Raw genomic sequence first — 24,713 nt, forward strand, 5'->3', positions numbered from 1 at the left:
GAGTACTGAATCTAAGCGTAGCTCCTCTAAATGGTGAGAAGTTGCTCCTAGTGCGTATTTCTGGCGAGAAGTTTGCCTGCCGTTTAGTTTGGTGGGAGGATTGGTATTTCAACTACGCTAGGTATAGTAGTCTGCGTAGGCGTCGCTGGTTCCGTGGTTTCCATATCTATCTCATTCTGGATCTGAGCTTCGATTTCTGCTCTCGCCTGGGTGCCTGGCACGTGTACGTCGATAGTATCACTATCGGGTGGCATTTTGATTACTAATCCACCTGGTCTGTGTGTTTTTCGGTGAAAAATAAGACGTGTCTAAAGTGATCACTTTAACAGCCTATAGCTCCACAGCGCGTGGCGTGCACGCTTTAAAGGTGATTGTAATCGATTTCTCGCGAGGGGTTTATATATATTTGACTAAAATTACACCTATTCTAGAAAACTCGAAGTTGTCTGCAGTTGTGTATGTTGTTGCAAAGCTTATATTAAGGACTATTAAGAAGTATAGAGTTTATTTTAATAATATCCATAACTCTAATAAAACTAGCTATTAGACAGATTTAACCAGCTTAATAAAGATAGTTAGAGGCGTAGAGCGTTATATAAGACCTATTCTTATTTAGCTAGATAATTATAAGTAGATTTTATGTAGTTATTCAGAGTATTTATACTGTAGAATACACTACTTTACTATTTGTTATCTATAAGAGATACTTCTATATCTCTATTTAGTATAAAGAAGTAGATATACTATATAATTAGAATCCCTAAGTATTAGAGAATAGCTAGACGAATTATAGGCTTATTTTAGCGTAGTTAAAGTACTTTAATAAGTATACAAAGATGCGTTAGATAGAATTTTATAGGCTACTTATCCTTAATAGCTATATAAGCTATCTTAACTAAGAATTTAAGAACTACTACCTTATGCGAAGAATCTTTACTCTCTATATACCTGCTTATTTAAGTATTATATATTCTCTAGTTACTTAACGTTATCTACTTATTACCTCTTAAGTAGAAGTATCTGTAATGGGCTACGCCCTTTGAGCGGCGCTGCGATACGTGCGCGTGCCAATACCGAGTATATATATCCAGCTATCAAGATAACAAGACAAGCTTGTTATCTTGTGCAAACCTTTTGGTCACATGGGCGGCGTGAGTAGCTGCGCGCTAGGCCGGGTCCGGCCCTCTCATTACAGTACCCTTAATGCGTATAAAACTTAGTACGCTACTGTAACGGCGCAGGCAAGACTACTCGGATCAGTATCGGCGGTAGTGTCACTCAGAGGCATATGGGAGTGCGTGGGACATCAAACGAGCCTTAATTCGAATAGACACCTATAGGCCTTGTACGAAAGGATATCAAAAGTCTACAGAGCTAGCTACAGGGAGTGTCTCCTTATATACTTATCTTAGTCGGATCCGAATCGGATCCGACCTCACAACGAGTGGTTGATGAAGAGGGCGGCGAGTACTACCTCCGATCCGGCTCTGGGATTGGTCCGATACATGGCGAAGTTGTAACATCGTTACACTCTCTAGTTTTAATAAGTAACTCTCTCGTTTAGATATAGTGCATAGCGCGCCACGGTTGTCTTAGCGTTCGGATAGGGTGCTATTATAGCAGGCAGAGGCTACCTTAGCGTTTAGTTATTTTTGCTAGTATAGTGTTATAGCGGGCAAAGGCTGTCTTAGCGTTTAGACATGGTGCCTAGCGAGCAACGGCTATATTAGCGTTTAGGTAGTTTTTGTTTCTTTTATTGTTTTTAATTATTTTTATTTTCGTGTAGTAGTCTCTCTATTAGTTATTAGAGTAGACTGTATGTTTTTAAAGATTTACGCATATTGAACACGTCGCAAGAAAATCGACGATACCCCCTCTAGCAGCTTAATAAGAGAGCTGCACACGTTAGAGGTGGCGTAAATCGATTTCTTGCGACGTGTTACACCTATATCCGATAGAAAATTGACGTATTTCGATGAAAGATTTCTACTTAAAAGTTGGTGTGTGTCTAGTAATCTAAAATACCTAGTAATTTATATAAATTTAGGTTATAGTTAAAGCTTGTAAGACACTTCATTATCTAATTACTAACTAGTATATAAGAAGGCTTTTTAAAGTTTATTAAAGAGGCTAAGAAGATACTATATAAGAACATGCTTGTTAAGGCCCATATACGAGAGCTTAAAGAATAATTAGTAGTGACAATAAAGCGCTAGGTGCGTAAAAGAAATCGAATTTAGATAGGTAAGACACTAGACCTTATTACAGAGGAATTTTACGTAGCTAAAAGTAGTTCTACTAGTCGTAGAATATTAAAGAAGGCACGTAGTGAGAGTAGTTAAGAAAGGGCTCTACTAAGTTAACGGCGCTTTAGAACCTATAGGAGGATAGGCTATAACTCTCGTACGTACTGAAAAGATATACAAGAAGATTCTCTTTTAGATATAAGTAAGTTATACGAAGTAGCTATAGCCAGTGTAGAATAATTTAAGTTTTCGAATATGAAGTTCGCGATGTTAAGAAAAAGTGGTCTTCTAGGTAGTGGAATACGTTATCAATTATTCCAAAGAATAGTTTCTTTATATCGCATTCGTGACGATAGATACATGTTGTTGTAAAACCTCGATTTTCTATAGGTGGGGTGAGTGTTAAAGCGCGTGCTCCGACCTATCTTCCCGCTCCTAGGAGACTCGTGCGAAATTGCAACGTCTCTCTTTCCCCTTGAATAACATGAGGTACAATTGTCCTTTGTTTTACGCTGCACTATGCAGTATCTCTAATACACTGTCTTTGTTCAATGGGACAGGGTTGATTTTAGTGCACCAATCTTCATAGCACTTTCAGCTAGCTTCTCAAGATGTTCATACTTAATACTGAACTCTCCCAGAGTTCTTGGTAGACCAAGACAATTGATGTGAGTTCCCACTACATCGCAGAGGTCCACTTCTTGACTAATAAGAACAGCAGAACGAAGAGATTCCGCCACGTTCTTCTGCTCCTAGGATATGGCAGTCGCCAGTTCAAGTCGACGGCGAAGAGTCTCGCTGCCATGGTCCCAGTTGTTCGCAAAACTCAAGGTAGAATGATAAAACTTGTTTCGCCATGGCCAACTCCTAAAGGACTAAGCTGATGACCAATACCATGACTTGCGCCTATTCCTTTAAACCCTGCCCGGTGACACTCCTGTACAGACATAAAGGCCCTTAATCTCGCATTTTCATCGTCACAGTTGTGCTTGGTTGACAACAAGCTTGTCAGCAGATTTCCGAGGGCTCTAATAATGACGTTCTCGATATCTTTGTCGACTTCGATGCCGAGCTTCTCGTGCATGTTGATAAAAAGTGCAGCTGCGTTACCATAAAGGCCTTCAATAAAATGATCGATGGCTCGGACTCCAGTGGATAGCCACACTTTCCGTGGAGTACCACCTGATAAGCTCGGGTCAAGAATAACAACGTCTGCATACATGGACTTATACATCGTTACCAGCTTATGACCGCTTTTTGAATCTGTCGCACCGCCAGCACATGTGAATTCACTCCTAGAAAGCGTTGTTGTTACATTAATGACGGGGATCGTCGCGGGCTCCACAAACTCTCCCGCCCTTATCTTTGCGAATAATTTATCTGCGCCCGACAATGTTGACACGTTATTTGGAACGAAGAGCCTTGCGAGCTTGACGGCGTCTGTTATAAAACTACCTAAAGTAATAATAAGATCTGCGTCCGCAGCTTGTATAGCTTCCGTCAATTCGAACACATCTTCCCAAGGTAAATGAGATGTGATGCCGTATCGGATCCCAGCGATCTTGGTAGAGCCTAAATCAAATTGGAGAGTTTAATGGCCGGAGTTGCACTAATCGACTTGTAGACGACAACGTAGGTGCGCAATGACCCAAATACATCCGCGTAATAAGCACAAGCTTTGTAAAAAGGTAGGCTATTAGATATGTGGGGTTTTCGTTTCCGCAGATATGCAGGATGAGAATGGTGCTCTTGGTACCCTTGCATACTGTATCTCTCAGTAGAACGCAAGCGGGTAGCAATACACAAAAATAAGGGGATAGATGATAGTAGAGTAACGATGCTCCCACTATACCGGTTGTTTTTATTCAAGACACCATCCAAGCCAGCACACTAATTATGAATGCTTCAATAATAGGTAGTTACCCCTCCATATGACGAAGAATCCTTCTCAAGTCAGTTATCTGACATTACGGTAGATTACATGAACAGACCCACGGCTATCTGAAAATGGTTAGTGGTGCGGCTATAGAAAATGGGATACGGCTATCGAGAACGCAGTGCAGTTCCAGGCTCGAATAGCTTGAATAGGTAAAGGCTTGGTAGATATTTCTGGCTCGACTGTAAAGTGTACTACGTAAGCACAAAGACGGTCAACCGAATACACTCTTTTGTCCAGCACAACCCAGCCACACACTTGAGGTTCTGGAAACTCGATTGATCATCTTTTGCTAAAAGACCATTCCTCATTCCATGGAGCTCTGACTTCAAGTCAACAAGCGACTGTACTCATGGATTTCCGTCAGCACTTGGGAAAGTGCTCGGAGAGAATCCATGTTCCCATTTTTTTGTGGTTGTGATATCGATCTGGATCCTTTGCAGCAGTTCAGGAACTGATTCTTTGTTGGAGGTAAGAGAAACGTGGGAAGGGAACGCATTTACCAAAGGGCCCATTACACGTAGCACATTCGTGAAAGAGCCAGATGATCTGCCATGATGGCAGAGTCCAAACGTGATATCTCGAAGCCCCAATAGTTTTGCTAAAGCCATAGCCCATGCTGCAAGAATGATTTGCCTTGGATTTCTTGAGTAACTGATCGCAATGCTCGGGGTGACAGATACTTGCATTCTTTCGATGGTAGCACCATTCAACTCGCCACTGATCGTTGCTTTATCAGGAGGATGGGTGTTGGATAAGTTTGCGCCGCGCAGGTAAGTATTCGAAAATAAGGTGACATAATCGTTGGTGGCTTTTAGCTGGACATCCTTTACGTAATCGGCAAACCAAGGGCGTTCAGGGGTTCCATTTTGTGCGTAACATGATGGCGACTCCAGAATCTGTGATATCTCCTTGCTGATGAGAAATCGGGAGAATGCATCGCAGTGAGTGTGCTGTAATGAGATAACGAAGAAGCTGCTTCCTTCATGGGCGGGGTCCCCGACGATTAAAGCGTGTTGTACAGCTGGCTTTGCCAACTCAAACTTCTGGGTCATGGTTTTTTCTAAGTAGGTGCCCAAGGTCGGAGGAAAAAAACTATGATGACGTACTCTTCGCCGTCAAGGTTTGTGCGAAACTCCCATCTTTCATAGCCCCAATAACCGTACAAAAGATGGGGTTTTTAGATTCTAGAAGATTTACGAGGGTTGTCAAGCCATGTTTCAGATCCGAACCCTCCACTTCGAAGATGTAGTTGATGAGACCAATGTACCCAGCCAGGCCTAGGTCTAAGAAAAAACCTAGTTTACTGTCAATCAGAATATATTTTTTGTATAATTGGATCGCTCAAGCGAATAATGGGGATTGCATAGTACGTTAGTGATGTCAGAGATTTACTACCTTGTACTGGACTGACTGGAGTCATAGAGAGGAACCTGTCTTGAACAAGGTTTACTTGCTTTAAGGCTGAATCATTGTATTCTATCTCGACTTTGGTGTTTGTGCCAGAAGAATATGCTTGTTATACGTTCCATTCTTTATTTCCGTTGTAGACGTGTCCATTCGTGCTATGTACATTTCCAGTCTGGGTATGTAAAGCATTCCAGAGATTCTGAATAGTCCCAGCTTTTTTGCAATAAATCAATATCAGCTCCTTGGAGTTTTTATGAAGGGTGTAGATGATAGCGCGTGCAGAATTGTAGTAGCTTACTGTTTATGAAGGTTTCTAGATTAACTCCGACATTGTGGGATGCTATTTCGCCAAGGAGCTGTAGGTCTTTCACCTGAGTCAATAAGCTTTTTTATTGTTTAATGTACAGTCATTCTTACGCAATTACCTCCCACTAGAATAACACACAGGTTAGCAGGTTTTTATCACTGCTCAAATACAGTGAAACCCATACAGTCTATAGAATTCTCATCCAAGCCGATTTTATAAGAATCAATGCCGAGAACATCACCCCGGATCCTCCTTATCTCTTCAATAGATGTCATTGTATTCAGAATGGGCGCGTAGCGTGATATTGGTAGTATAGTCCGATTACGTAATGTGTGACAAGGATGTAGTGTATCGATACTTGAATACTCACGACCAGACGCGCTCACTAGTACCCCGATACATGTCTGCAATCGACCTCGTCGCTATTGGGGTTCCTGCTCCCATGGATAATTTCGGTTAGTCTAGAGCCGATAACGCGGATGTACCTCGGAACAGCTGTTTTCGGTAGCCGCAATGCTTGGCGAATGACGGAATCAGCACAAGTCCTAAACATTAGGACCGACCTTTTCCCGGTACATCTTCTTATACGCTAGCAGATCTTGAAAATCTGCAATAGCCGGTTAAGCGTCTATGTATGTGACAGAGATCTACGAACAGGGAAGTTGCAGCTTGCCTCAGAAACAAACAGTAACCGAAGTGCATAGGTATGGAGGAATCAACAGCAAAAGCTATCAGCGTGTTCCGAAACAGTATCCGTGATACTTAGAAGATATACCAATTGATCTCTTTTCGTTTTCGGATAGGTGTTGGCAGCTTGCAGATTTTAGACTAGTACATCTCTCCTATGGTATTAACCCGAGAAATTACGAACATGTTTAGATTTTGCGGTTGAAGTATTAATTAGTGCCATCAACGGCTAGAGAAAGAATTTGCATAAGAGTGAGATTCGTTGCTAAGCCTCAGATGCATTTCTTCTCGTCTCGATTTCTTGACTGAAGCAGTTGCACGATATACTACTCTTTTAATACGTCAGCTCTCATACCTCTCAGATCACAGATCCACAGAAACGACTAACCGATACTTCTTGGAATATCTACACAACATGGCCATTATCGCCACTCTCAACGAAAGTGAATCAGCTGAGAACACAGTGAGCAATGAGATAATCGACACGGACGACAATTGTCAGAGCCAGGTTCCACCGGTAGCTATCGTCGGTCTGGGCATGAGATTGCCTGGGGCCATTCATACTGCCGAACAACTATGGAAGACCCTAGTTCAGAAACGCTCAACACGGTGCGAAATTCCAGCTTCAAGATTCTCGGTAGACGGATTTCATAGTCCATCAGCCAAACCGGGTTCAGTAGCTATGCGACATGGACACTTCTTGGATGATTCTGACGATCTTCATCATCTTGATACATCGCTCTTTTCTATGGGAATTACCGAAGTGAAAGATATTGATCCGCAACAGCGAATGTTGCTCGAAGTCGTCTACGAGTGTATGGAATCATCGGGTCAGGTCAACTGGCAGGGTAGCAATATTGGATGTTACGTTGGGGTTTGGGGAGAAGTAAGTTGCCATTTTTGTTCAGCACTCTATATATCTACCCTTGCTAGTTTAGGGTCTAACTTTTGGATGAATTACAGGACTGGCTCGACCTTCATGCTAAAGACTTGTTTGACGCGGGCACATATCGAGTATCCGGTAGTCACGACTTTGCGATTTCCAATCGCATTAGCTATGAATACAATCTCAAAGGCCCATCGTACACCATAAAAGCCGGCTGCTCATCATCATTGATTGCGCTTCACGAAGCTGTGCGAGCCATTCGGGCTGGAGACTGTGATGGAGCCATCGTCGCTGGCACGAATCTTATCTTCTCACCGACTATGTCGATGGCCATGACAGAGCAAGGTGTACTATCTCCAGATGCCTCTTGTAAAAGTTTCGATGCCAATGCAAATGGATATGCTAGAGGCGAAGCTATCAATGCTATTTTTCTGAAAGGCTTGAGTAGCGCACTTAGGAATGGAGATCCCATTCGTGCTGTTGTCCGAGCAACATCTTCGAACTCAGATGGCAAGACCCCGGGAATGTCTATGCCTAGTTCGGAAAGCCACATGACTCTAATACAGCACGCATATCATGAAGCGGGCTTGAACCCTAAAGATACGGTTTTTGTTGAAGCTCATGGAACGGGGACTCCAGTAGGCGATCCGCTGGAAGCAATCGCCATCTCACGTGTATTCGGAGGCAGGAAAGAACGACCATTCTATTTGGGAAGCGTCAAGCCAAACCTTGGCCATAGTGAGGGAGCCTCGGGTATATCCTCTGTTCTCAAAGTGGTACTGGCCCTGGAGAATCGGAAAATTCCTCCCAACATCAATTTTTCGATACCGAATCCCAAGATCCCGTTTAATGAAGCCAACATGGTAGTTCCCTGCGAGGTTCTCCCTTGGCCGGAAAACCAACCTCTTCGTGCCAGTGTTAACTCTTTCGGCATTGGAGGTGCAAATGCACACTGCATTATAGAGAGTATCGACCAGTTCCTCAGCGATAATCCAGTTCAGAAAGGTATCAGCGATCCACATTTGGGTATAAGAAAAACTACGAGGATCGATGATAGAAAGCCTACCAACGCCTCGAACGGGACTAGATTCACAAATGGGGTTCATGGAGCCAAAATATTAGACATCAAGAAAGGTCACACCGAGCTACGATGCAGCTTGGCAAACAAGTTCTTAAGCGACGACTTTAACGGCCTCAAATCAAACAGGGAAGCTGGTGCATCTGATACCACTGGTCATGGATTGCATACGCCAAGAAAAGTACTGTATGCGATATCTGCGGCTAGTCCTGCCTCTCTAAAGATGAGGGTACTTGAACACCAGAAATACCAGCAACAGAACAAAAAGAACCAGCTAGACGTTTCGTACACGCTTTGCAACCGGAGGGAGCACTTGTCTCATCGCGCGTATAGTGTTGTTTCTACCATCTCACTGGAAGGCGAAAGTCAACCAGCGCTTGAGTTTTCTTCTCCAGCCAAGGTAGCAAACGCTAAAGTGGATGTGAACATGGTTTTCACTGGCCAGGGAGCCCAGTGGGCTGGGATGGCAAGTGAGCTTCTACAAGACTATTCCCTCTTTCGCGATACCATTAGTTATTTAGGTCGTGTTTTGTCACAGCTCGAGCATAGTCCAACTTGGGATCTTACAGAGGAGCTGAGAAAGCCAGAGGCTACCAGCAGAATAGGCGAAGCTGAATTCTCACAGCCGCTTGTCTGTGCTGTTCAATTAGCTTTAGTTGACCTGTTGCGAGACTGGTGCCTTCTGCCGACCGCTGTTGTCGGCCATTCTAGCGGTGAGATCGCGGCTGCATATGCTGCAGGTGCCATTACTTCCGCCGAGGCCATCACTATTGCATATTACCGCGGATACGTGAACAAAGGCATTAAAAAATCCGGAGGGATGGCCGCAGTTGGTTTGGGAGCGCAGCAAGTCATTCCATATCTAGCTGATGGGGTGGTTGTCGCATGCGACAACAGTCCACAGAGTATCACGATCTCTGGAGACAAAGACGTTCTCCAAGACGTATGCAGAGTGATAAAAGAGAAGGAGCCAGATGCTTTGGTGCGCCTTTTGAAGGTTCCAGTAGCATATCATTCCCGTAAGTCATTAGTCCTCATTTCAGTCTCCCATGTGCTTTTCTCTCGCTGGTGGATTAGCAATGCACATATATCTAACAGCGAGTTCTTTACAGATCACATGCACGACCTAGGAGATAGTTTCGAAAGTCTGTTGAAGGGCAAGCTACACAGCAAGGTTCCTGTGATCCCATTCTTTTCCAGTGTGAAGAGTAAACAGCTTCAAGAACCTGGATCTCTCAATGCTGCATACTGGCGCGAGAATCTAGAAAACCCGGTGCTCTTTACCGACGCGGTGAGCCTTCTTCTCAAAACTCAGTCATCATCTTCTAGGAGCGTTTTCATCGAAATCGGTCCACACAGCGCTCTAGCGGGTCCTCTCCGTCAGATATTTAAGGCTCACGGCACTGGCCAGCAAGCATACGCAACGGCATTGACCCGTGGAAAAGACTCCGCTGAATCAGTACTCAAACTTGCTGGAGAGTTATTCGTCCAAGGTGTACCTATGAACTTGTCCCGTATCTCGCCTATGGGGAATGTGGTGACGGACCTACCACTGTATCCATGGAACCACGAGAAAGAATTTTGGGCCGAGAGCCGCATAAGTAAAGAGTGGAGGTTCCGCAAGTACCCTCAGCATGAGCTTCTAGGCTCGAAGACTCTTGAGAGTAGCAAGTTTCAGCCTGCATGGCGAAATGTCCTAAGACTTGAAGCGGTACCCTGGCTACGCGATCACCAGGTCCTCAACGACGTGATTTTTCCCTGTGCAGGTTACCTTTCCATGGCTGTTGAGGCCGTTCGCCAAGCGACTGAGAGTACTGAAGTCGACGGATTTATCCTAAAGAATGTCATCGTACGGTCTGCATTGGTGATGACCGATTCCAAGCCAATCGAATTGTTGACAACCCTGCAACCTGTACGACTTACCAATACGCTTGACTCAAATTGGTGGGAGTTTAGCATCATGTCACACAATGGCTCAAACTGGATGAAGCATTGTGATGGCCAGGTCAGAACGAATCGCGACGCGGATCAGTTTAAGGAAGCAACATCCCAGCACTTGTCAACAATTAATAATGAAGCCTATCCCCGCACTGTAAACGACTTATATCCCCAGCTTCATAGGCTTGGACTAAGATATGGACCCTGCTTCCGTGGACTCGAAGATGTTAAATGTCAGCCAAACGGCAAGAGAGCCATGGCTACATTGAGCAAGATGGCCATCTCAGAATCGTCGTATGCGATCCACCCCGCTACGATTGATCATTGCCTCCAATTGTTCTTTCCTGCTAGTTGCGAAGGTATCTTCTACCGTGCTGAAAAGCTATGTGTGCCAACAGTCATCGGTAATCTATATTTAGCAGACGGCAAGGCAACGGAGGTTGAGGGGTCCCAGATCGAAGCATCATCCTCATTAACCTCGGGGGGAACAATCTCCGGAAACGCCAAGGTATTTTCCAAGAAAAATGGAGCTGTTTTGCTGCAACTAGAGGGTGGAAAGTTCTCTCCTATTGAATCTACTGAACCAAATGACAGCAATTCTGAATCCATCGCAGCAGCCCAACTCACTTGGAAGTCACATCTTGATCTTGCCGATATGGAGAGCCTGATTCGACCAAACCCAGCTTTGATAAACGACAATCACGACCTCGATCTTGTGGAAAAGTTAACTCTTCTCTCCATCTTTGTTGTCAAAGAGCGCATGGAAAGCATTCCTTCACCCCCACATCTTGAACACATGGGCATGTTCCGCAAATGGATCCATGACCAGGCAGCCCGGCTGATTAAAGACCACTCTAAACTTCAACCTGAAGCCCGGAAGATCATATCTTTGGAGCCTAGTGCTCGGCTCTCACTTCTGGTCGAATTGCGACAGGAGATCATGAAATCAGGAGCCGCTAGTGCGGCAGTTCTGATTGGCCGTATCATTGACCGTTGCGAAGATCTCTTGCGAGGCTCTATTGACGGCATTGAAGTGCTACAAGCAGACAATGGTCTAACGGATTATTACAACTACGTAGAGTCACGCACTGATTCCGTGGATTTCTTCGTCGCTGCTGGCCATACACGACCGACGCTTCGTGTCCTTGAGATTGGCGCTGGTACAGGGGGTAGCACTCAGGTTATCCTTGAGGGTTTAATGAGTAAAAACGGAGTCGATCGACTCTACTCTACCTATGCTTATACCGATATTTCTGCTGGATTTTTCGTCAATGCCCGTGAACGGTTCAAGGCCTATCCCGCTCTGGATTTCCGGGTTCTCGATATCACCAAGGACCCCGTCGAGCAAGGATTCGAGGCGGCATCGTTCGATTTGATCATCGCCGGCAATGTTCTTCACGCCACTCCATCGCTGAGTGAGACACTGGCAAATGTGCGCAAACTGCTTGCTCCTGAGGGCTACCTTTTCCTTCAGGAATTATCCCCAAAGATGCAAATGGTTAACTTGTAAGTTCATCACTCGCAAAGAACTCCAGAAAAGGCCTTGTGGTGGCATTTCCAGCATCATGCGCTCTTTTTCATACAATTAGTATAATTAGTATTACTAACGACGTGTTCCAAATCTAGTATCATGGGCATCTTGCCAGGATGGTGGCTTGGAGCTGGAGAAGGCAGATACACAGAGCCTTATCTGACGCCAGAAAAATGGGACGCAGTCCTGAAGCAAGCTGGCTTTTCAGGCACCGATGCTGCCATATACGATGCGCCGAGTCCTTACCACATCAACGCCAATATTATTTCCCGACCTGCGAGAAGCTCGCAAGTTCATAATACCATCGATGATTCAAGCATAAATAATGTAGGCCAAGACAATAAACGTCCACGAGTGACCTTGTTGTATCGTCTATGCGATGAGGATTGTGAGCGCGTCGTACGGCTGCGTTCTTCGATCGAAGAGAAGGGCTTCCGAACAATCCTGAGGAGCATAGAGCAACATCAGGAGATTAAATCAGATGATCAAGAGTTGTTGGTATCATTGCTCGATATCAGGAAGCCGTTCCTCGAGTCCATATCGGAAGCCAATCTAACAGCTTTACAAGCAATCGTCTCAAGTCTAGGCAGTACGCCAATGCTCTGGATCATGCCACCAGCACAAAGGAATGTCGGTCGCGACGGAAACCCTAGTTTTGGGCTATCCTTGGGACTCCTACGCACACTGCGCAACGAGCGTTCCGTTGCCATTACCACGCTGGAAATGGACCGTATGGACGACGCAGGCTTTGCCGCTGCTACTAAGCTTATGGAAAAACTTGCACACGAAAGGGGGCAAAGCATTAGAGGTTTGAAGGAAACTTCAGTCATGGACCCAGACCGGGAGTTTTTCTTCACCAAAGGAGCTCTCGAAGTGGGCAGGTACCATCCCGTCACTCTATCTCAAGATTTGGCACTCAAATCACAAAAGTCTGGAGCCGCGACACTTCAAATAGGGCGCCCAGGACTACTGCAGTCACTCAAGTGGATCGACCTTATAACACCAAATCCGGCACACAATGAGATCGTCGTCGAGCCTCGGTGTGTGGGCTTGAATTTCAGGGTAAGTCTCTCCCCTCGCATACCCCATCTCTCAAAAAACCTTTATTTTTAGAAAATATTGTGAACTCTCTGTGTTGCTAATACTCTGTAGGATGTACTCCTCTGCATGGGTATTGTAGAGGCAAACGATGTCAGCATCGGCCTGGAAGGATCTGGCATAGTCACGAAGGTCGGAAGCGGTGTCACTGGGCTTCAGCCAGGAGACCGCGTTTTCTACCTTGCAGACAAATGCTTCTCAACTGAACTAACTGTATTGGCCGATCGATGTGCCAAGATCCCTTCTTCGCTACCATTTGAGCAGGCTGCGACGATGCCGTGCGTTTATGCTACTGTGATCCACTCTTTGCTTGATATGGGTGGATTAAAGTCCGGCATGTCGATTTTGATTCATTCTGCATGTGGCGGCATCGGCATTGCTGCTCTTAACATATGTCAGAATATCCAAGGCCTAGAGGTAAGATCTTTGAGGCTTTGTCACATCCAAACAAACAATAGTACTTCGAGATCATAAAGCTAACTTCAGTGATTGATAGGTATACGCCACGGTCGGAAGCGAAGTCAAAATTGAGTACTTGATGCAAAATTTCGGCCTTAAACGGGAACAGATTTTCAATTCTCGAGACACATCATTTCTGCATGATGTGCGAGTTGCTACAAAGGGTCGGGGAGTTGACCTTGTGCTTAACAGTCTCTCTGGTGAGCTACTCCATGCTTCATGGCAATGCGTTGCCCCCTATGGAAAGATGCTTGAGATTGGCAAAAGAGACTTCATTGGGAAGGCCCGCCTGGATATGGATCTCTTTGAAGCAAATAGGAGTTTCATCGGCATTGATCTGGCTCGATTTGATGCGACTCGATGCCAAAGGTAGGTTGTACATTCTCCCTCTACCCAATATCTTGGCTAGAATGTATTGAATACTGATTGGCCATCTTCTTCTCGCAGGTTGCTACAGCGAACGGTAGATATGCTCACAACAGGGTCAATCAGACCTATAGAGCCCATCAAAGTCTTCGATGCGACCGAGGTCGAGGCGAGTTTTCGGTATATGCAGAAAGGTACGCACCTTGGTAAGGTTGTGGTGTCAATTCCAGAGAAAGGTATGGGCCTACCGAAGACACTACAGACACCGTACGTTGGGCTTAATCCATCGGCTACCTACATGCTCGTAGGTGGACTGGGTGGTTTGGGACGCGCTGTTGCAACGTGGATGGTAGAAAGAGGGGCACGTCACCTTATGTTCCTTTCGCGTTCTGCTGGTCAAAGTACCAACGACCAAGCTTTTTTCTGGGAGTTGCAATGTCAAGGCTGCACAGCACAGGCTGTCCAAGGCGACGTAACAGATATAGCAGATGTTGAGCGCGCAATGGCGTCTGCGCTTCCAGGAAAGCCCATCCGGGGTATTCTGCAAATGTCCATGGTACTTTGCGACAAGGCCTTTGCGGATATGGATCTGGAGGACTGGCAAACAACGGTCAAGGCCAAAGTAGAGGGCACATGGAACCTTCACCGCGCTGCACCACAAGACCTCGATTTTTTATTCGTCACTGGATCTATCAGCGGCTCATTCGGTATGCCTGGCCAAGCAAATTATGCTGCCGGTAACACATATCTTACTGCATTCACTCAGCATCGTCAAGCACTCGGTCTGCCCGCTTCAGTACTTCATGTTGGTCTGATGGAGGACATTGGTTATCTCGCTCAAAATCCGACAAGGGCTGAAGCACTTAGGGCCGCTGGTGGATTCTTTCTGCGTACCCGCCAATTGCTGGAAGGAATCAACTGGGCTCTGACTCCGAGTGCGGGCAAGCCAGATCACTTGAACCATCAGCTCACCATTGGCTTGCGATGCGAGAAGCCATTGCTGGACCCTGCTAACCGTGTCATCTGGAAAAAGGACTCTCGCATGGGCCTATATCACAATCACAACGCGTCAAACATTACCGCTGGTGGTCCTGAGGACAACGAAACTGACGCCCTTCGTCTCTTCATGGGCTCAATTGACGCTGAACCGGGTCTTCTTGACGAACAGGGTTCGCTAGACTTTGTGACACGCATCATCGGCACCCGTGTTTATACCTTTATGCTTCATCCGCTCGAGGATATGGACTTGACTGCGTCGCTGACATCCTTGGGCGTGGACTCTTTGGTCACCATAGAGCTGCGTAACTGGATCAAGCGCAGTTTTGGTGGTCTAGAGTTCAGTACCTTAGAGATCCTCGACGCTCGTACTATCGACGGCTTGGGTAGACTGACAATAGACGCACTGAAGACACGATTGGGGAAGGTAGGTGTGGATCAAAAAGGCGATGCATACCTAGATATGAAGGCCCCATAGACTCAAACCTAGGTTCTGATGCTACACGACATGTCGAGTCAATCCATCAAGCTTCATGCTTATGGGGAGTTCTATAGCCAACATAACTTGAACTCTTCACAACTTCATATTTCCTTTTTCAAAGACAGGGCTGTACTATGGAAGGGTGGTCCTGGAACTGTTTTTTCGTACACGTACAGTATTCCAATTAGAGCGAAATGTATCAAGTGATTTGTATTCATTTATTGTCTTTAGAAAGGAAAATTAAATCCCAGAATTGAATGCATGCAAGAGGCTACGTTGAGAGTTGATTGGTCACTATCTGGCTGTCTTTTCTACTTGTGCAGAGGCTGGCGGACACTTATCACAGTCCATATACTTGTAGTACTGGTACAATCAAAATCACGCTTTCATAACCGGGCAAATGATTTGCGATGCATCAACATTGTTTTGGTAACGTGTTGTCGTGTGTAAATTGCGTCTGCGAATCGGTAGCTGAATGCTGTTTGCGATAATGTGCTGGTCATGACACGGAGCCCTCCAAAAGGACATGGAAGTACATTTCGGGTGAGGAACTATCGGAAGAGTTGGGACCTCGGCGGCTCTCATCCAACGAATACGTACTAGAGGCCGGATACTGAATCGGGATACCGTCTCACACATGAACAACGGGAAACTTTCACAATTTACAAAGTATTTCAGATTTCTTCAAACCATTCGCCCATCCAGCGCTTCTCCGACGGTAACTACCAAATTCCAGGTCTGAGCGCAAGGCAAGACGAGGGCGTGAAGCGAGAAGGAGAGGACTGATTAGATTGCTTAGTGAGCAACTCGTTTAGCACATGACCAGGCAGCAAAATCACTGCATGTATCTTACCACGTCTACTGTACAAAAATACCATTGAAAACAAACGCTGATCAGCAGCCCTTACAAGGAATTAGCTGTTGTATCACTCTAATGGGAGACAGCCTTTTCCTCGAATTCTGTTAAGTATAGCTGTACTGTTTCCTTAGAGGGTAACCGGTAGACGTGAAATCTGTCGCCATACCGCATACGTACATCCGCACAGGCCCACAGACCACTCCCCACTTCTGTGTATTCGGGCTTTCATTCTGGGTCCAGTTGTCATGGGCCTATCATGGTCTTTTACATTTGTTACTACATCTTAGTCCTCTGTTGAAATTAGAGCCTTTTGGGACTTGTATTGCTATATATTGGGACTGGAACTCACCTTAATCCAGTAGCTCTCATTACCAAATACACCTCTGGACGGAAAGTGTTGAAGCAGTTTGTTAACCAAAAAAAGCAAACTATTGGCGACATAATGGCTGGCAAATGCCCCAGAGACCTCGCTCCAATACCTGGCCCGAAACGTAAGTTGTTCTCGCTTGTAGCTTTACAAAACTTTGCATGTAATAACAGTAGAATACAGCGATTCCATTTTTAGGGAACATACTCGACATTGATCCTGACAACTTCACAAAGTCATTAGGTGAAATGGGTAAAACATACGGCAAGTGGCACTTTATTCATCCATATCAAATGGGCGACGACAATCCCTAACTCTTGACAGGCGATGTGTACATGATTAACTATGGTTCGTACAGAGATGTCATAGTTGTTAGTCGCAGAGTTGCTGAAGAGCTCTGTGATGAAACGCGATTCTGCAAATTACCAGGCGGCGCAATTGACAGGATGAGGCGAGTGGTCGGACATGGTCTTTTCACTGCGGAAACTGCAGATCCCAGATACCTAAAAGCGCACCGTGTCATCGCGCCACTCTTTGGTGCCGCGAGGATAAGAGCTATGATGGATGATATGAGAGATATTTGTGAGCAGATGTGTCTACGCTGGGCCCGTTTTGGACAGGACGTACCCATCGAGATCTGTGACGAGATGACGAAGTTGACTTTGGACACGATTGCCCTCTGCACTGTTGACTATCGCTTCAATAGCTTCTATAGGCCTGCAGGAGTTGAGGATCCTTTCGCAGAAGCCGTTGTAGACACCATGACAGAATCTCTGCTGCAAAGTAACCTACCTGACTGGATCAACAACTGGGTCCGGTTCCGTTCTATGAACAAATTCAACCGCCAAGCTGACCAGTTACGCCACGACATTAATAAGCTCATCGAGACGAGACGCAAGAATCCAGTCGATCGGAATGATCTTTTGAATGCAATGCTGAGCCACGAGGATCCTATCACTGGCGAACGTCTGGACGATGAATCGGTTGTGGACAACCTGCTCACCTTTTTCATCGCAGGCCACGAAACGACTTCTAGTCTACTATCCTTTTGTTTCTATTACCTTCTCCAACATTCAGATGTTCTCCAGAAAGCCAGAGACGAAGTGGATGCCGTCATTGGGAGCAGTACCGTGATGCCTGAACACCTACAAAAACTACCGTATCTTGAGAGTATCTTACGCGAGACGCTTCGTCTACGAGACCCTGGCCCCGGGTTCTTTGTTAAGCCGCTTCAAGACGAAGTAATAGCTGGAAAGTACCTAGTCCCAAAGGATCAATCCATATTCATTGTCTTTGACTCGGTACACCGCGATCCCGAGGTGTATGGCGATGATGCAGACGAATTCCGGCCTGAGCGTATGAAGCAAGATAAATTTGACAAACTACCTCCGTGCGCATGGAAGCCGTTTGGAAACGGAATGCGCGCGTGTATTGGGAGACCGTTTGCGATGCAGCAGGCATTGATAGTAAGTAGTAAAGGTTTATTTCGGCCGTCTCACACTACAAAACTACTAAACTAACACTATTGGCTAAACACAGGCTGTTGCGATGGTGCTCCAAAACTTCGATTTGATTAAAGATGAAACCTACAATCTTAAAATACAGGTAACAATGACGGTCCGTCCGGTCGGCCTTACAATGAAGGTCCGCCCGCGAAATGGCATACGCCCTACTGAGATGAATCTGCGAATGCACCAAGGTGCAGAAACAGTCTCATTCACTCAATCTTTCAGACCAATATCAAGTAAGCCTACTACAGGTCCGAGCGATAATGAGGAAGTACATTTAGCGATTGTTCATGCCTCCAACTCCGGAACATCCGAGGCTTTAGCCGGCGTTCTCGCAAATGATGCTACAGAACGAGGTTTAGGTATAAAACTCATTGATACAGCGAATAACGTTATAGGAAAACTTCCTAAAGATGTGGTTGTGGTTGCTATCACAGCGTCTTACAACGGCGAGCCTGCGAGAGATGCTGTGAATTTTGTAAACTGGCTCAAAGCCGCACAAGAAAATGAGCTCGAAGGTGTGAGATATGCCGTTTTCGGATGTGGTATGTGTAATTTTGAATATTGCGTTGCATTCGTTCACATTTCAGTCGCTTTTCGTTTACTACTATGATTAACCTTTCTTGGTCGTACTAACCAAGCAAATTATTCCCAAACCTCGACGTTCGTGTAGTAACCCTGCTGAGAACCTCTTTTTAGGACATCGTGACTGGACTAGCAGTTTCTTTGCCGTCCCAAAACTCGTCGATTATCTCTTGTCAGAGCGCGGAGCTGAGCGAGTTGCACCGATGGGTACTTCTGACATGGGAGCATCTACCGACATATTCTCGGACTTTGAACAATGGACAACGACCCAGCTTTTCCCCAAGTTGAGCGATAGCCGAACGCCTCGAGATGGTGATGCAAACTGCGTGACTGGCGCAAGGGATGTCGAACTCCAGGTATCACTGATAAAGCCTCCAATTATCGGCATGCGTGAAGGGTTTGCTGCTGCTATTGTAACCGACGCTTGCACACTATCCACTCCAGGCGTAGCGGAGAAACGCCATCTGGAGATCCGATTACCTGTAGGGTTCAAATACAAGACTGGAGATCATGTGCAGATTCTACCCCGCAACTCTGTCGATGATACGCGAAGCGCTCTTGGCCTTTTCGATCTTGACACTGAAACCCTAGTCAACATTCAGAGCATAAAGAGAAACATAGGGTTGGGACTTCCACTTGATACTCCAATCAAAGCATTGGAATTGTTCAGTGCATACGTCGACCTTGGTCGTACAGCTAGTCTCAGGAACATACAGGTTCTTGCTACCCTGGTGATGACTGATAAGCCTCAATTAAAGGTTAATCTGTTTGAGCTCCTTGAGCCTGAAAAGTACAAATCGGAAGTCTTGAACAAGAGACTATCAGTACTTGATCTGCTCCGCATATTCCCAGACGTCAAGATATCCCTCGCAAGCTTCTTGTCACTGTTGACACCGATTCGTCCAAGGACCTATTCCTTTTCTTCCAGTCCCGACTGGAAACCAGGGTTTGCAACCTTGACATATACAGTTGTCGGTTCGGCGAAATCTCTGCTGACATCCCAACCTATGGAGTCCAATGATCCCTCTCAAGATCCGAATGGCGGTTTCACTGAAGATCGCATCCCCTTCAAACGCGGGGGGCTGGCATCGACTTATCTCTCAACGCTCACGACCAACGATAGCATTTGTATTTCACTTCATCCAGCATCTCCCAATTTCTCCGAAGACCAACCCGTCTCTCGTCCAGTCATTATGGTGGCAGCTGGAACGGGCATAGCTCCTTTCCTAGCCTTCTTACAAGACCGTAAAATTACTGCTGCAACTTCTTCTAGGTCACTAGAACAAGCCGGAAAGCGTGAAAGCTTCCCGAAAACAATATTGTTTTATGGCTGTCGCGGCCCAGCGCTCGACTCCCTTTATGCCAAGGAGATTGCAGCATTCGAAGCAGATGGGCTTGTCGAGGTTCGCCGCGCATTCAGCAGGGACCATGAAGCAGCAGTAGCTGAAGCAGCGGGTTGCAAATACATCCATGAGCGGCTAGCAGACTCGAAAAACGATATTGTAGAGATATGGAAGGCCGGTGGTCGCGTTCTTGTTTGTGGAGGTAAAAATATGGCCAACAGTACCTACGACGTCCTTGGGCCGCTACTCTGGAAGACTGATAAACAGTATCAAAAGAGTGAAGCGAAAAGTTTACAGGAGTGGCGTGCTGCTCTAGATAAGGATAGATATGTAGAGGAGTTCTTCTTGTAGCATCATGGTATGAACTATTATTCCTGGAGTATTAGAAGATACTGTGTATTTAGGAGAACGTGGTTCTCAAGAGTTATAGATTCTATGTCTCTTGTTTTTCTGTGGATGAATTTTCAGTCAGTATGGTCATGCTGGGGGACTTGTCGGAGTAGCTCCGTCACAACTAACCAATGTGGTTAAGCAATTTACAACCATCGCTAGATAATAACACCAGCAACAGGCTAAGACTACCAGTAGTCTCATTGGTCACTCAGTATGGACATTCTAGTGTGCAAAATCTATGAATCTTCAACTTTTGCGCCATCACCTACCACCTTGAGGCTGGCGGCTGTTCCAGGTTGGTGTAACGATGCGTATTGATAACACAGGTATCCAAGACGTGACAGTGTTACATGGTCATGTTATGCTGCTTAAATGAGTTCATTTGAGATTTTAGATAGTATGATGTAGTTACACTAAACACTATATAGCATCTTTAAATTGATTGTGATATGTCTTTTGCGTAAAGAGATAACTAACTGTTGCAAGCTGCGCAGCTGCCGGAAGCATAAACTTTGTTAACAACACCACATACCGATTGACCGTAGGTTGACCGATAATCTCTATGTAAACAGAAGAGATGCAGATAATGATGAATTAATTCTTTTCACAATTTCCCTCACGGACCAACGAGTGCGACACCAACTATCTTTTGTAGTCGGATATCTAGTTTTCCAAAAGAGTAGCTTTCTCTCATGGTTCTTTGTTTAATATTAAGCTGAGTCCTTGTTGCTGTAGATAGCTATCTTGGCGTTTTAGTGGTTTTTGTTTTAGTGTTTTTTGATTCTTTTTAGTCCTTGGTGCGCGTTCGCGAATCAAACGGCCGATCAAATTGATTGTTCCTGAGTCTGAGTATAAGTACCAAACCCCATGTAACACCAGCCTAGACTGAACTCATATAATTATTCTAACAAATGATAATACACTAAGATTTTGCTAAGCCGAGGGCAAAGCTACACAGCTTCATGGCCGCAGCTCCGAAACCAGGAGTTGTACTTAGGGATACTCGACTAAAGAAGCCAATTGCTATACCTATGTATGATATGTCTGTTTCAATACCGCTCTCGTAAGAATGCTCGTTGCTTCTAATGCCGGTGGTCGTTGCTATATCTCTCTGTGCCTCTACGACGCAGACTTTTTCGATTATTCTTGCAGCGACAATACAAGTCGCTAAAGATACAACGTAGCAAAGTGACCTATAATATAATGTTCCACTAGTTATTAGTTGATAATCTTAAGATGTGCGAAAGCCAAATACAAAGAGACAGATACTAACCAGTTATCACAAAGATCGGCCCAGGATAAGTGTGCGCTCATGTTCAATATTTCGCGCGCTGATTTGTAACGGATTCCTTTACTCATGTCTGTGTTTTCTGTTTCTGGTAATGAATGTATGGCAATGACAGCAAAATGATATTTGTTGATATAGGTCAGCCTGCGGCGCCTCTCATCGCATGGAAGCGCTGACAAGTTGTCAAGTCTAAAATCGAAGAAAAAGTCGTTTTTCCACGTCGTGAGTGTCGCCTCGAGCCTACTTACGGTAGAGGCTGAGTTGTGTTCGCAATCTGCTCTTCTACAGCAGCATGAGTAATTTTGCCTACTTTGCCGTTGGGTGTGGACTTGTCGTAGAATTGCTGAACAAACCTCTGCGTAACGAATATTTACGTTAAGCCAGTCGTCCCCTTTACAAGGAGAACCCTGCGATGCAGAAAAATTGTGGTCCGCATATTCACTGTGTATTAACTAAAGAGCTTTGAATTAGCGATGGTTCCTAGGAGCAGATCATTCGTCTTGAAGATGATTCTATAACATTCTTTTTCCTGTGATGTACTACTTACTGGTAACAGTCCTTCTTGTAGGCAGTATGGCTTTTCCATCGAGTAGATAGCCCAGAAAGCCCTCTTAATTCTTGCTTGTTCCAAGCGATCAGAAGACAACTTGTCGATCGCGTTACAGCTATGTAGGCGAAGGGTCTGGAGGCCTGAAGTAGCTTCAGCCATCAAGCTAGACGTGGAATTGGCACCAATGGCATATGAGAAGTAAGTCTGATATATATCGTTAATTGTAAGGGTAGGCTTTACATCAACCAAGAGATGGAGGGAATATACTAACCAGGGAAAGTAGCGTCTGTCAGCCCACAGGTTTTTGTTAGCAAAATTTTAAGAGTTGGCATTGACGTAGTGTCCTCCATACCTGTAATCTCAAGAGATTAGTCTCATTGCATGGATGAGGTTTCATGCGCAGAGCTATCCTAAAGAAGCCTATAGTTGCTCCATTTATTGTACCCGTACTATGACTCAGATCCAGACGTCGGGAGCCAATAGCCAGTACTGAGAAAAATAAAGCAATGCAGGTCGGATTGCTGACTAAAGGGTGTAGAAGAACCTGGTCGACTAATGCATACACGGTTGCCAAGTCTAGGAAGATTCCAATACTGCTAATCTGTTTGTTAGAAGGCTAGGATACTAACGATTTTCAAAAAAAAGGCTTGACTTGTTTTGAACTACCACATACCCATGCAGTTCTGCAAAGCAGGCTTCATGCATCGATGTTAGCAAGTCATGCTATTTTGTAGGGATTAGATATTATGTTACCTTCAATGCGCTTGTAGAAAAGCTCTTTGTTAAAAGAACGCTGAGAACGTAGATCGATAAGAACAGATATTATGTCCAATTCTTGGGAAGAACATTTGTTGGTTATTAGAGAGTACGGTGTCAGAAGCCCTTGCAATGCTGCTATAATGCGAGTGTTTTCATTCTCATGAGACTTTCTTATGCTTTTCAGTACCCAACAGTAGACATTCGAGCGAATATGATCGAAATATGGTGTTTTCTCTATTACAATTTAGTCAAAGTTGTAAGTTCAGGGTGAGTATAACCTAGCACTTGTCCATACCAGTAACAGTAGCAGAGGCTGACATAACATAGTCTCCTGAAAGATTGTTTGCATTGCAACAGTAGTGCGTATCATCATGAAAACGCTGATCTGTGTCTAAGCCCTTGCAGCGGGTATCCTCGTGCCCTTTGGTACTCCCTAGCAGCTCAAAGCTCGGGAAAGGCGCAGGAGTGGGTTCGTCGACAGTGTCGCCCCATTGGCTCCAGTTAAAAAGAGCCAAAGGGTCGTCGCTCCATTGGTTCCAGGCAGAAGGAGCCATAGGATCGTCCGATACAGGTACACGGGCCAAATTATCGGAGAAATTGTCAGGAAAGAAGTCTACGAGTCTAAGATCTTGCGAGCTAGGTAAAGTGTCTGCGTTTGAGGTTGTCTTTGTCTGCTGCCTTGTATTGTGTGCCTCGTCATTTGGAATCGTACTTTGGATCGAACGGTTGCTTTCGGTATACTGGCAGTCTGTAGAGGTTTTCTGAAATTCTTATTAATATACTTGGTAAATATTATTGATTGTATATACAGCTAATCGATCTTACTAGACAACGTTGGCAAGGCGTTGATCCGTCACCTATATTGCTTAATTACTGCTAAAACTGGGTCTATGAATCCTAAATACTCACATGCCACTTTTCTGTGTTTGCAACTCACACATGCTCCTCGACGGCGTCTAAGCTTTCGTTTAGATCCAAGAGAAGCACGAGCTGTCTGATCAACAACAAAGGTAAAGGGTTTGCTCATACTAAAGGAAACGGTTGATCGTCTCTACTGCCCAAATAGAAGGAAGATATGAAGAGCTTAGGTATAATGTACTCACAGCACATGCACGTAATTTTTCATTGTTGATCTTCATGTGAGATAGTGTTTGCGAATCCATGAAACAAGCCATCTGAACCGGACTGTTGCTTCAGGATAGACTTAGTGAGTGGCATTGCTGATGCCGCGGCGCAGAGTCGGGCCGTAACTAGCAGGACAAGGTCTTTGATGCACGGACACTGTAACTACTAGGTAATAGTACCAATCAAATCAAGAAGTACCTCTAAGCTCATATGTCTCTTGTTTCCATTAGAGTTCTTTTCTAATCAGACGTTATCTAGGACTTGGTGTTACAAGTACTCGTCCCACTGCATCAGACTAGCCTCGGCGCAGTGGGACGAGTAACAGGAAGGTTTCTCTCCCTAGAGAGGTTTGAAGGGTTGGTAGCCAACCGGTGTCCACGACAAAAGGTAATGGTCAACGCGGGACATGCCAATCACATCATGCGCTAGTAAGGATCCCTTCGGGAACCAGGTATTCACAACCTCCGGGCCATCCTAGAGTAAGACCAGAGACTGCGGCAAGCACAGTAAAGCGTGA

At 45.2% G+C, this 24,713-nt stretch overlaps 5 protein-coding genes across 5 annotated transcripts; 2 read left to right on the top strand and 3 right to left on the bottom strand.

The window, feature by feature from the left end:
- Nucleotides 1–3,072: 3,072 nt before the first annotated feature.
- Nucleotides 3,073–3,480, bottom strand: COCSADRAFT_28218 (uncharacterized protein; the record flags this gene model as incomplete). Its single annotated transcript, XM_007703375.1, has 1 exon — nt 3,073–3,480. One exon carries the CDS (start codon nt 3,478–3,480, stop codon nt 3,073–3,075), a length of 408 nt encoding a protein of 135 aa, XP_007701565.1.
- Nucleotides 3,481–4,532: 1,052 nt separating this feature from the next.
- Nucleotides 4,533–6,174, bottom strand: COCSADRAFT_343163 (uncharacterized protein; the record flags this gene model as incomplete). Its single annotated transcript, XM_007703852.1, has 5 exons — nt 4,533–5,245; nt 5,292–5,480; nt 5,581–5,697; nt 5,891–5,963; nt 6,070–6,174. 5 exons carry the CDS (start codon nt 6,172–6,174, stop codon nt 4,533–4,535), a joined length of 1,197 nt encoding a protein of 398 aa, XP_007702042.1.
- Nucleotides 6,175–6,949: 775 nt separating this feature from the next.
- PKS3 (polyketide synthase PKS3) lies at nt 6,950–15,678 on the top strand. The gene is made up of 8 exons (XM_007703853.1): nt 6,950–7,472; nt 7,550–8,477; nt 8,583–9,569; nt 9,663–11,994; nt 12,115–13,081; nt 13,172–13,534; nt 13,614–13,945; nt 14,024–15,678. Exons 1-8 carry the CDS (start codon nt 7,002–7,004, stop codon nt 15,414–15,416), a joined length of 7,773 nt encoding a protein of 2,590 aa, XP_007702043.1. The 5' UTR covers nt 6,950–7,001; the 3' UTR covers nt 15,417–15,678.
- Nucleotides 15,679–16,720: 1,042 nt separating this feature from the next.
- Nucleotides 16,721–20,534, top strand: COCSADRAFT_343176 (uncharacterized protein; the record flags this gene model as incomplete). Its single annotated transcript, XM_007703854.1, has 5 exons — nt 16,721–16,769; nt 16,844–16,897; nt 16,970–18,111; nt 18,185–18,698; nt 18,853–20,534. 5 exons carry the CDS (start codon nt 16,721–16,723, stop codon nt 20,430–20,432), a joined length of 3,339 nt encoding a protein of 1,112 aa, XP_007702044.1. The 3' UTR covers nt 20,433–20,534.
- An 819-nt stretch (nt 20,535–21,353) lies between these two features.
- COCSADRAFT_343184 (uncharacterized protein) lies at nt 21,354–24,246 on the bottom strand (the record flags this gene model as incomplete). Its single annotated transcript, XM_007703855.1, has 11 exons — nt 21,354–21,667; nt 21,748–21,951; nt 22,011–22,117; nt 22,310–22,516; nt 22,584–22,598; nt 22,665–22,908; nt 22,986–23,007; nt 23,066–23,305; nt 23,367–23,811; nt 24,009–24,065; nt 24,175–24,246. The coding sequence occupies 11 exons, from the start codon at nt 24,244–24,246 to the stop codon at nt 21,397–21,399; spliced, it is 1,884 nt and encodes a 627-aa protein (XP_007702045.1). The 3' UTR covers nt 21,354–21,396.
- Between the last annotated feature and the right edge of the window lie 467 nt (nt 24,247–24,713).

This window comes from Bipolaris sorokiniana (genome assembly GCF_000338995.1).
Source record: "Bipolaris sorokiniana ND90Pr unplaced genomic scaffold COCSAscaffold_10, whole genome shotgun sequence".
NCBI classification, from domain to species: domain Eukaryota; kingdom Fungi; phylum Ascomycota; class Dothideomycetes; order Pleosporales; family Pleosporaceae; genus Bipolaris; species Bipolaris sorokiniana.